The sequence below is a fragment of the Rhineura floridana genome, chromosome 4, assembly GCF_030035675.1.
Source record: "Rhineura floridana isolate rRhiFlo1 chromosome 4, rRhiFlo1.hap2, whole genome shotgun sequence".
Lineage (NCBI taxonomy): Eukaryota > Metazoa > Chordata > Lepidosauria > Squamata > Rhineuridae > Rhineura > Rhineura floridana.
This window is the reverse complement of record NC_084483.1, coordinates 82,734,243-82,746,955: the sequence shown is the minus strand read 5'-3', so window position 1 is coordinate 82,746,955 and position 12,713 is coordinate 82,734,243. Positions and strand designations below refer to the sequence as shown.

At 38.6% G+C, this 12,713-nt stretch overlaps 1 protein-coding gene across 7 annotated transcripts in view; it reads left to right on the top strand.

The window, feature by feature from the left end:
- The window catches only part of POPDC3 (popeye domain containing 3), a 40,120-nt gene extending 36,350 nt beyond the window's left edge, over nt 1-3,770 (top strand). For all 7 annotated transcript variants that reach the window (XM_061623467.1, XM_061623464.1, XM_061623466.1 and 4 more), the window contains 2 exons: nt 1,416-1,524; nt 3,355-3,770. In XM_061623467.1, the coding sequence (XP_061479451.1) occupies nt 1,416-1,524; nt 3,355-3,630 (385 nt within the window). In that variant the 3' untranslated portion in view covers nt 3,631-3,770. The remainder of the gene's footprint in view (nt 1-1,415; nt 1,525-3,354) is intronic.
- The last annotated feature ends 8,943 nt before the right edge of the window (nt 3,771-12,713 follow it).

Sequence of the window (12,713 nt, the reverse complement as noted above, 5' to 3'; positions counted from 1 at the left end):
AGAAATAAAAAATGTAAAGGATACTGACTGCTTGCAGGCTTGGATAGAGTTTTGGAGACTAGGATTACAATGCAGTGTGCATTCACAGTGAATTCCTTTTTTAAGTGGTTCTGTCTGCCCCCCTTTGCAACTCATGCTTTCTACTATGCAGTGCAAAGTATAAACTTGCATAATTCTGAACATTAAATGCAGTAATCTTGTTTGCCACTGTGTATCTCCTCCTGTAGTCTCGGAACCATTCAGCTTGATGAATGTATGTTGTCCCAAGATAATGGAGTAGAATATAGACATCTATGTGAACAGATTCATGTCTTTGAACACCTGAGTTGCTAGATCTTAAAAATAGTTTTTAAAAATATTTTTGAGTGAGAAATATTTTGGTGCCTAATGTACCACCAACCTAGAGTACCATTGGCATGCCTCCATGCACTCCCACATCCTCCCCAAATCTGCTCTGGATTGAAAGCCCAGAACAGATTTAGGTGGTGCGAGTGGGGGGAGTTCTGTTGTGCAGCCAAAGGTCCTTGTACTGACAGAGCTACTTCATTGGATACTGCCCTTTGTTTCTAACAGGAGTCAGCCAAATGCGTCTGGAAACCCATAAGCAGGTTTTTGAGGCAAGTCCTCCTGTTTGCTCACAGGCATCCTGCCTCTGAACATGCATGCTGGCAAATAGCCATTTATTGACTCCATAAATTTGAATAGTTTTTTTAAAAGTAGTCTAAGCTAGCATTTCGTCACCCCATTTTGTTGGTAGCAAATTCCATGGAATATGTAACATATAGGGAAATCCTTGTTGCCTTGCCAAAACATTAGAAGGCTGGGTTATTCCTGCAGACATCCTATTCATCAGTGCAACTCCCTTGTCCTTCTGGCACTGCAGCTTGTGAGTCAGGTTTATCTTTCAGGGTGGATGCCTCTGAGAACTGCCAATTCATTTTTCCCTCTTGTACCTAGACTCTGTTTTGTACCTTTTTGTGTGCTGAAAAACTCAGTGGGAAATTGCAACAGAGATTCAGGAACTCTTTAAGAAGATATGAATTGGAATACATTTCTGTTTCTTACATATACAAATGCTTTTCTACATATGAGCACTTCCTTCTCATCAGGTCTGAAGGATGCGCATTTTATATATGCAATTTATTATCCAACTGCATACAATAATTGGACATAAAGATGAAAACATTTTAACTGTGTGTGATACGTTTAATGTCTGCTGTCCTGCTGTTTATCTTGTATGTATCCAAAATCAAAAAGAAGTTATTTTGATGGTTATAAAATAATTATACGGGAACGAAATATTCTCTATACCCAACCACTCTTTTCCTTTTTAAAGGAATTAATCTTCTAATCCCCACTTGATATTCCTTTTCTCTGTGCCGACAATATTAACACAAACTGCTCTATTTTGTTAGAATCAGAGTGACAGTGGATGGGGAATTTCTGCATTATATTTTTCCCCTTCAGTTTCTGGATTCACCCGAATGGGATTCACTAAGACCCACAGAAGAAGGCATCTTTCAGGTATGGGGATTTTGCAGATCCAGGCCACAGAGTAACTGCTCAGGCTAAGGGCAAGATGAAAGCCTGTTTGGGGACAAAGTTCCTCTTTAATGCTGTAGTAACTAAAGAAAGTCAAAATGGAGTAAACCTTTGAGGGGGGTATAGATTTAGATCTTTCTTTTTTACTTTCCTTCTTGTCTCTTGCATCCAGCAGCAGTGAGAACACAGTGCTATCAGGTAGAACACACAACATGACAATTCATGTAACAATCAGATTTATATCTCACACAGCATGCAGTGCCAGCAAATGAGGTTTCCCAGCATCGAGGCTCTCTATACAGGTGCCACAAATACAAAGTATCAAACATTATGTTACTAATGTCTGCATATGCGCGTGTACACACACACACACACACACACACACAAAGAGGGGGTGAAATAAGTGGTTGATTATTTTCCATAGTGAGTTCTTTTTTTAAAAGAAATTGATGATGAAAACAAAAACATTTCTAGTTCCAGAAAGAACATTTTGAAAGCTTTCCTCTTGCTCCTCATTCCTCCTTATGAGGCCATTTCTTTAGATGATATAAATGGAAACAGATCTATTGATTTGCCATCTGTAGAGCACATTCTCCTACTCCCTGCTAGTACATGCACAGCATCCTTTAAACTGTAAGAATTAATCCCTGCCCCCACAGTATAAAAGACTGTAGTGTAGGGTGGAGAGTGTGTGCTCTCAGGTGCTTTTCGACTTGAGGAGAGGGATTGCAGTGGAGCCAGGTACCTCATTCAAGTAAGAATATCCATGCAAAAGCTTCCTTTCACACTTGTGAGTTGCATCTTTGCCCCTCCACCCATCACCACCGCCACCCAAAGGTCTCTTGCTCCCTCAAAAGACTCCCTCCCTTTGTGACCCAAATGCTTGAAACTTGGTTCGCTTTAACTTCTTTTATATATTAAATGGTTTGTTGCTGTGGCTGGCATTTGTTTAATTCTTTTATGTTAGTTTTGGTTCTCTTTTGAACTGATTGGATTTGTGTTGTGTTTTAGCCTTGTTTTATAGATGATGTATTATACATTGCCTAGAGTATTTATTTTATGAGGTAACTCTAATAAATACGTAATAAACAGTTTCCAGAACCAGATGCATGATGTCACATCTCTTACTTCATCCAAGTCCCTCCTTGAAACCCACTTTTTCTCTAAAGTCTTTGGTGCAACCTCCTGAGTTCCCATGTCCTACTGTAACTGAGCCTGTAACTCATGCTCAATGCAACTCAAAAAAAGTGTCTATTGCTTCCCTGCTTATCCCCTGCCTCCACTTCTCTCTTCTTCCTCTGTTGAATACTGGACTGTGAGCTCATCAGGAGAGGGGCCTGTGCTCTGTCAATGATGTTGCTATATAGTTAACAATAGTGATGATGATGATAAGACGTGTAGTCTATTCGAACAGCTTTTATTTGTATAAGATGCACAGTTGAACACGCATTTCCACCCATTTTGGATGCAAGGCTAAACGTGTACCCCATTGAAAAGAATGGAATGCAGATAGACAGCATCCACAGTTGGATACATATTTGAATGTGCATTCAGTTTATGCCCATGGCTCCTGTTCTAATAAATGATATGTATACAGGGCTCTTTAGTTGGATCAGAGAGAGGAAACACAGGAGATGGTTAAAAGGAGGAAACCATTCTGTAATTAGGATGTACAAGTGTAGACTGCAGGGGAAAAACAATTCTTGATTTCTGTATACTGGTCCTGTCTTCGCTTTTTGTTACTTTTGTGTGGCTTTGGAAAACAAATATCATTTTAACTTTTCTTCCCTCCCACCCCAATATGTCTTTCAGGTAACCCTCGCAGCAGAAACAGACTGTCGATATGTGTCCTGGAGGAGAAAAAAATTATATTTACTCTTTGCTAAACACCGATTCATCTCGCGAATATTTTCAGTTCTAATTGGAAATGACATTGCTGATAAGCTCTATGCTTTGAACGACAGAGTGAACCTGGGGAAAGGATTTCGATACGACATCCGCTTACCAAACTTCTATCACATGTCAGTTCCAGATACACCCAAAAGACAACCTGTAGACCAGATTCAGAACAGTTCAAGACAACATTAACTAATGTTATAAATTGTAACTCTGTTATAAAATGACAGATTTTTGTCTTCATTGCACCTGGAATGAAATATTGAAAGATACTGTGGTGTTTCCATAAAAATCAAACTGCAGATTCTCATAAAGGCAATTTTAAAATAAAAGCCCAGGGTTTTTTTTCCCCAGAAGGGGGGGAAATAGCTTGGCTCCTTTCACAGTGTTTAGAGGCAGCAAGTTACACATCTTGACTGATGGTGCATTATAATTAGTTTCTGTTGACTCCTTCTGCTCATCTTATTAGTTGGGGGTGGGGACCAATATGAATTATTATTGGATAAAGCTTTGTTGTAATTTTAGTGCCTTGCATATTGTGATATCAATTCTTGCATACATTCATGAAATGATGACTTTAGATTTCTCTCAGGGTATAGCAGAGGGGCTATACATAAAAACAAAAGGCACTAATGTAATTACTTTGACTGCAAAGAGTGTGCCAATCACTTTAATTGCTGCAACATATGTAGCAGAGGAAAAATGCTGAGCTATTCTCATTGAAAGTCGAACAGTACCTTGGCTGAGGACAGACTTTTTTTTCAGAATGGTAGAAGTGGTATCATTTCCCATGGTGCATACATTCATTTCTGTTATCTCACTGCTGTCTCTAGTCAAACAGTTTTTTTAAGCACTACAAAAACCTGCTGAACCTGTGAACTGAAATAACAGCATCACACTGCATGCAGTGACTACCATACTACCACAAGCTCTCAGAGGGGAAAAAATGCCATCAGTCTTCATCTCTAGACTTTGAACGTAGTGAGTTTCCATAAAGGAAGACATGAAAGCAAACCATCAACACATGTAGTAGATCTGTGAATGTTCATATTAAGATGTGAAGCAGGGAGACTTGGTTTAAATTATCTTTCCTCATCCCTCCAACACCTTTGTGGAAGTGTTCATATTTCCATTTGACAGAGAACTCAGATTGTGGTTTTCCTCAAGGTTTGAGTCCAGATAATAAGATGGTATGTTGTAAATCCTAAATGTTATAATATCAGGGTTAACTGTACTCCAGTTCCATGGTTATGGCATCAGGTGTGGCCACTTTGGTTAAATGATGATGGTAGGATGTTTTGAATACCTCTCGTCCATAAGTAATGTTTTGTACACGACAGTGTTGAATGAAACAGCGAAGTAAAGTACTTCTGTTTGTATGCCTGAGCAGGGTCCTGTTTATCTAGCTTTATGTTGTTATAATCCAGTGACCTAATCTGGATAGTTATCCCAATGTAGTAAGTGAGATCACAATCGCAGCTGGTGCCAGTGTTTATTTGGTGCCTGCTGGTGGTTGCATCTGATGGAGAGGGACATCCTTACCTAGGGATAGTAGAGGCACAAAACAAAGCACAAATAGAAAGAAGCAGGAGTCACTAGCTGGTATTTGAAGAGCTGCTTAGGGTGCACCTGGAAAACTCAGGAGTCTAGTGAAATGTTTCACTTTGAACAGCAACTTTTCTTATAACTTATAACTTCTTTATGAAATGCTACCCAGTTCCAAAAGTGGGTTGTCACCAGGGTGAATGAGACTACTGTTCAAGCTCAAGTCCAAAGCCCTCTTTGGCATGCTGAACTAGTTTGCTGCTTGTTCATGAGTACTTGTGTACATTTATTTTTATTAAAATATGTTATGTGCCTTCAAGTCAATTACAACTAATGGCAACCCTATGAATCGGTGACCTCTAACAGCATCTGTTGTAAACCACCCTGTTCAGATCTTGTAAGTTCAGATCTGTGGCTTCCTTTATGGAATCAATCCATCTCTTGTTTGGCCTTCCTCTTTTTCTATTCCCTTCTGTTTTTCCCAGCATCATTGTCTTTTCTAGTGAATCCTGTCTTCTCATTATGTGTCCAAAGTAAATCACCTCAGTTTCATCATTTTAGCTTCTAGTGACAGTTCTGGTTTAATCTGTTTTGAAAATGAAATGGACTGCCTTCAAGTCAATCCTGACTTAAGGCTACCCTATAAATAGGGTTTTCATGGTAAGCAGTATTCAGAGGGGGGTTACCATTGCCTCCCTCTGAGGCTAGTCCACCCCGGCTGGCTAGGGCCTGCTCAGCTTGCTGCAGCTGCACAAGCCAGACCCTTCCTTGTCCGCAACTGCCAGATGGGGGGCAGCTGGGCTCCTTGGGACTATGCAGCTTGCCCACAGCTGCACAGGTGGCAGGGCACATAACCCCTGAGCCACTCACTGTGGGAGTGATCTTTAGCTGGCCCTTTACAGCCAGGAGACACGAGTGGGGATTGGAACTCACAGACTCTAGACTCCCAGCCAGACTCTCCTCCCCATTGTGTTAACACCCAATTATTTGTCTTTTTCACAGCTCTCCTCCAACACCACATTTCAAATGAGATTATTTTTATCTTATCCACTTTTTTCACGGTCCAACCTTCACATCCATACATAGAGACCGGGAATACCATGATCTGAATGATCCTGACTTTAGTGTTCAGTGATACAACTTTGCATTTGAGGACCTTTTCTAGTTCTCTCATAGCTGCCCTCCCCAGTCCTAGCCTTCTAATTTCTTGGCTATCATCTCCCGTTTGGTTAATAACTGTGCCAAGGTATTGATAATCATTGACAAGTTCAATGTAGTCACTGTCAACTTTAAAGTTACATAAATCTTCTGTTGTCATCACTTTTGTCTTCTTGACGTTCAGCTGTAGTCCTGTTTTTGTGCTTTCCTCTTTAACTTTCAACAGCTTTCATTTCAAATCATTACTGGGTTCAGCTACTAGTATGGTATCTTCTGCATATCTTAAATTATTGATATTTCTCCCTCCACTTTTCACACCTCCTCCATCATGGTCCAATCCCACTTTCCGTATGATATGTTCTGCATATAAATTAAACAAATAGGGTGATAAAATACACCCCTGTCTCACACCCTTTCCGATGGGGAACCAATGGGTTTCTCCATATTTTGTCCTTACAGTAGCCTCTTGTGCTGAGTATAGGTTGTGCATCAGGACAATCAGATGCTGTGGTATCCCCATTTCTTTTAAAGCATCCCATACTTTTTCATGATCTACACAATCAAGGGCTTTGATGTAATCTATAAAGTACAGGGTGATTTTCTTCTGAAATTCCTTGGTCCCTCCCATTATCTAACACGTTTGCGATATGATCCCTGGTACCTCTTCCTTTTCTAAATCCAGGTTTGGTGTCTGGCATTTCTCACTCCATATATGATAAGAGCTTTTGTTGTAGAATCTTGAGCATTACTGTACTTGCATGGGATATCAAGGCAATAGTTCGATAATTACTGCATTCCTTAGGATCTCCTTTCTTTGGAATTGGTATGTATATTGAATGCTTCCAGTCTGTGGGCCATTGTTTAGTTTTCAATATTTGTTGATAAAGTTTTGTCAAAATTTAGACAGATTCAGTCTCAGTAATTTGTAGCATCTCTATTGGTATGCCATCTGTTCCTAGTGCTTTGTTTCTTACAAGTATTTTAAGAGCAGCTTTTACCTCACATTATAGAATTATTGGTTCTTCACCATACCATTCCTCCATGAATGAATCTGTCTTCCTGGCATCTTTTTGATAGAGTTCTTCAGTGTATTGCTTCCATCTTCCTTTATTTCATCTCATTCAGTCAGTGTGTTCCCGTTGATTATTCAACATCCCTACTCTTGCTTTAAATTTCCCTTTCATTTCTCTAATCTTTTGGAATAGGGCTCTTCTTCTACCTTTTTTGTTGTCCTCTTTTATTTCTATACAATAATTATTATAGTAGTTCTTTGTCCCTATGTACTACTTGTATTATTGCATTTAGGGTTCTGACTGTGTTTCTATCTCCTTTTGCTTTTATAAAAGATCAAAGAGAAAATTCCACAAGAATTTGGGTTGTGAAACTTAAGCTATAGTAATGAAAACAGTAACAATCACATAAATTATCAATTATGTGTGAAATGACTTAATCTTATCAGTGTTGCAGGATGTGATATTTTGCAGATGTTACTGCTCAGTCCATCTTGTAGTTATTTTTGTTTAAGGAGGAAAAGGTGTGTAAGCTTTCTTATCTACATGTCTGCTATACCAAAAAGAATGGCTGATTTTCTCATGAAGCAATATTGCATCCTATGGTTTTTAGTCAAAATCAGGTGAGATGGAAAAGTCTGTGCTTCACTGATGATGCAGGGCTTTTCTGGAATAATGCTATTGTTTTTGGGAAAAGAGATCTTACTGTGTAAGAGAAATGCCATAATTTCTCCAACCATGTTAGTAAGCTACAGACTGTTTAGTAAATATCAGTGTAAACATATTAAGAATCCAGTCATTTGGAAATGAAACAAGTATGCCATTTTGGGTCTGCTTAGCACCTGGCTGACTGTTTTTACCATTTAAATGGCTTAGTTCATTAAAGACCGTGGAATGTGTCCAATGTAGATCTATGCAGAGTAGACCTATTGAAATTAATGGACATAGCTAATTTAGGTCAATTCATTTTGGGGGGGTATACTCTGCATATAGTTGGATACAACCCTCTTTTTATATTCCAGCCATCTGTTTGAAACCACTGCCACGCCAGATATGGATTGTTTTATTTTCTCCACACTGTTGTTTCTTGTTACAAATTGAACTTCTAGGGTTCATTCATAATTCACATCAAACTCAATATAACTGACTGCACTAGGATTAATCCAAACTGGACTCCCAGACAAACACTCGTTTCCTGTTAAGATCGAACTTCTAGGGTTCATTCATAATTCAAATCAAACCCAATATAACTGCACTAGGATTAATCCAAAATGGATTACTCCCAGACAAATGGGAGCACTGTTTACATCACAGTTACAGTGACATGAAGAAACAATTGGTTAGATCCAGACTTGCACTCAGCACAGTTCAACTCGTGCTGGGGGAAAGGTGGAAGCAGTGATTTCCACCCAGTCCTCCTTGCCTCTCCGGATCCCTGTATGCCCCTGAAAATCTGGGTTTGAAGGCCAGAGTTGGCATGGGGAGCTGCAGAAGGAAGTGGGGGGGTCAACAAAATCCTCTGCCAGATCTCCGCAGAAGGAGCCCTTTGTTTGCAGATGGAACAATCTTTGGATTAGGGTATTAAGAATATTGTTGATTTTTCTTCATTGTTCATACTCAGGGGAAGTCAGAAATAGGTAAAGACAATTTTATATGTGATAACAGCTTTGAACAACATGTTCCAGTATTTGAATTTTCTGTGATGAACTTTTTCGACTGATCTTGTAAAAATACATATTTTACAGACGTTGGAATATAATGTTTAGTAAGAACACTTATTTTCTTAACATTACAGAATAGTTCTATGTAATGTACAGAATATAACAATATATGATGGTAGAGAGTTTTAGAAATAGTTTTGTAGTAACTTGAAAAACATATGAAAAGCAATATTGGTGCCAGCAGCCATGGTCAGTAGTAAATTTATATTTCAGACCTTTATATAAGGCAGATCTGTTCTGCAACCACACTGTTGTTCATGGAAAAATAAATCGTATTCTAGAAAATAACTTCTTAATTTTAAGATATAGCAGTTATCGTTGTGAAAGAGCATCTGAAATCTGCAAGACAGTCATTCCAGTCTAGCTATTGATTGAACTTGGTGTGAATCCCTCAGAGGATGTTGTCAACTGGGTCATGGGGTGGACAACATTAAGAACTGTGAGCACAAACAGATGATGCTTGTACAGTTCCTAATTCAATATAGCAGTTTGGTTTGTCAGTATATATGCTGCAAGAAACATCCATATATCTTTCTATTTCCAGTTACTTCCTTGAAGTAAAGGAACTGTATTAGGAAGCAGAACAGGATTTACTTTAATGTATTCTTTATCATGTAATGTGAAATAACATTTTCATATTTTAGTAGAAGAGATAAAACAGAAAGATGCTCAGAAAGAAGGAAAGTGAGCAATTGCTATAAATGTTTTAATAGTTATGAAGATGTAATATGTTCAAATGGTTATTTTTTGGCTTTAAATTAATAAGGTACATTGATAATTTCTCTAGATGTATTTTGATGCATAATATGAATAACAGTTTATTGTACACTGGTTTCCCTGTCATAGATCAACACAATAGTGTTGTATTTGCTATTGCCTTTAAAGACACTGAGAATTATTTAGAGTAGAGAAAATGGAAATACCTCCTAAATTTGAGGGGATGACAAAATATTAGTTTATTCTAAAATATTTATACCCCACTTTTCTTCAAAAGCTTTCAAAGCAGATTATTATTATTTTATTAGTTTTTATTTAGATAGATGAGGACTGATGCAAAGTGAGAACAGGCTATGACAGTGCACATTCTAAGAAATGGGAAGACTCGGCTAAGATATAATTTAAGCTGGAAATCTCTCCTAGAATAATTACAATGACAGCCAGTGTGGTATAATGGTGAAGGTGTTGGACTATGACCTGGGAGACCCGGGTTCGAATCCCCACACAGCCATGAAGCTCACTGGGTGACCTTCGGCCAGTCACTGCCTTTCAGCCTCATGAAAACCCTATTCATAGGGTCGCCATAAATCGGAATCGACTTGAAGGCAGTACGTTTACATTTAGAATAATTACAAAAGGAGCTTGCTGTTTTTAAAAGTGAAGGAGGGCTTGATGAATGCATTCAATATATGCTGTAACTTCACAAATGCCCTGACCGAGGCAAGAAATCCCTCCCCCAAGGTGGAGGGGCTCATTCTTTACTAGCAACAGAGATGGCAGCCTGTGGATTGTGTAAATGTGTGGATTGTGGCCGCAACTGTGACAAGTGGCAGCTTTGTTAGTTTAAAGAGTGAAATGGATAAACAGGAATACCTTACACCAAGCTACATTAAGATTTCTGCATGGAAAAAGCACAAGTTAAGAATCTGTGGTGTTTTCAGCTAGCAATAGTTTTACAGGTTATCCAAAGCTTGTTAGCTTCAGAATCCTCCACAAGGGTTTTCTCCAAACCAGTCCATCTCCAATGTGGCACTCAGCTGTGAAACATGGGCCTAAATAATACTGACCTAGTTTAGTCAGAATTAGCGAGGGACACCTAAATGTGAATACCCAAAAGAGTACCCTGGAATTAGATTGTGATTAGAATTAGATTCCACCCTTTCTCCAATAAACTCAGAGTTGCACCCATGGTTATGGGTTAACTTAACCTACTTGATCAACACTCTATGAAGTAGGTTATGCTGATATGACTGCACCAAGGTCACCAAAGGGCCAGGAGATCTGCAACCAGATAGCCTGCTTTGTTTCATTTTGTTTATTAGGGCAAAGGAGGGCCTGGATAGGACCGGGGTTGTTATTTGTTAACACTTCTCCTGGTGCTGTTCACCGCAAGTGAGTGATATCAATGAGATTAAAAGGGGAAACCTATTAACATAAGCATCATCCAAGTCTATGTTCCAACAGCAAACACTGAAGAAGAGGAATTGGAGAGATTTTACACAGAAGTACAGGAAGAAATTGATCACACACCAAAACAAGATGTTCTGATAATCATGGGGGACTGGAATGCAAAAGTAGGGAAGAGAGAAGAACTAGGAATTGTGGGGAAATGGGGCTTAGGAGACAGAAATGAAGCAGGAGAAAGACTTACTGAATTCTGTGAAGCCAATAATTTGTTTCTTGCGAACACTTCTTTAAGCAACTGAAAAGACGACTGTACACGTGGACATCACCAAATGGTCAATATAGGAATCAAATTGATTATATAATTGGTAGCAGAAGATGGAGAAGTTCCATACTTTCTGTGAAAACAAGACCAGGAGCAGACTGTGGTACAGATCATGAACTGGCCGTATCAAAAATCAGAATAAAGCTGAAGAACAACAACAAAGCAATCATAATGCCAAAATACAATTTAAATAACATTACAATTTAAACCTTAAGTACAATTTATACTTAGTTGACAGAGAACCAGAAGAACTATGGAATGAAGTTAGAGACATTATTAGGGAAGAATGCAAAAAGACAATACCTCTAGTTTAAAAGAGAAAGACCTCAATGAATGACTGACGAAACTCTTAAAATGGTTAAAGAGAGAAGGAAAACAAAAGCAAAAGGAGATAGAAATAAGGTCAGAACCCTAAATGCAACAATACAACGACTAGTACGTAGGGACAAAGAACTATTACAATAGTTATTGTATAGAAATAGAAGAGGACAACAAAAAGGGTAGAACAAGACATCTATTCCAAAAGATTAGAGAAATGGAAGGGAAATTTAAACCAAGGGTAGGGATGTTGAATAATCAACGGGAGCACACTGACTGACCGAGATGAAATAAAAGGAAGATGGAAACAATACACTGAAGAACTCTATAAAAAAGATGCCAGGATGACAGATTCATTCATGGAGGAATGGTATGATGAAGAACCAGAAATTTTAGTATGTGAGGTGAAAGCTGCTCTTAAAATACTTGGAAGAAACAAAGCACTAGGAACAGATGGCATACCAATAGATTTGCTACAAATTACTGAGACTGAATCTGTCCAAATTTTGCATAAAATCTGTCAAGAAGTATGAAAAACTAAACAATGGCCCACAGACTGGAAGTGTTCAATATACATCCCAATTCCAAAGAAAGGGGATCTCAGTGAGTGCAGTAATTATCAAATGATTGCCTTAATATCCCATGCAAGTAATTAATGCTCAAGATTCTACAACTAAAGCTCTTATCATATATGGAGCAAGAAATGCCAGACACCCAAGCTGGATTTAGAAAGGGAAGAGGCACCAGAGATCATATCACAAACATAAATAACGGAATGGACCAAGGAATTTCAGAAGGAAATCACCCTGTGCTTTATAGATTACAGCAAAGCCTTTGACTGTGTAGATCATGAAAAACTATGGAATGCTTTAAAAGAAATGGGGGTGCCACAGCATCTGATTGTCCTGATGCACAACCTATACTCTGCACAAGAGACCACTGTAAGGATGGAGAAACCCATTGGTTTCTTCTATATGGAGAAACCCATTGGTTCCCCATCGGAAAGGGTGTGAAATGGGTGTATTTTGTCACCCTATTTATTTAATCTATACGCAGAACATATCAAATGGAAAGCGG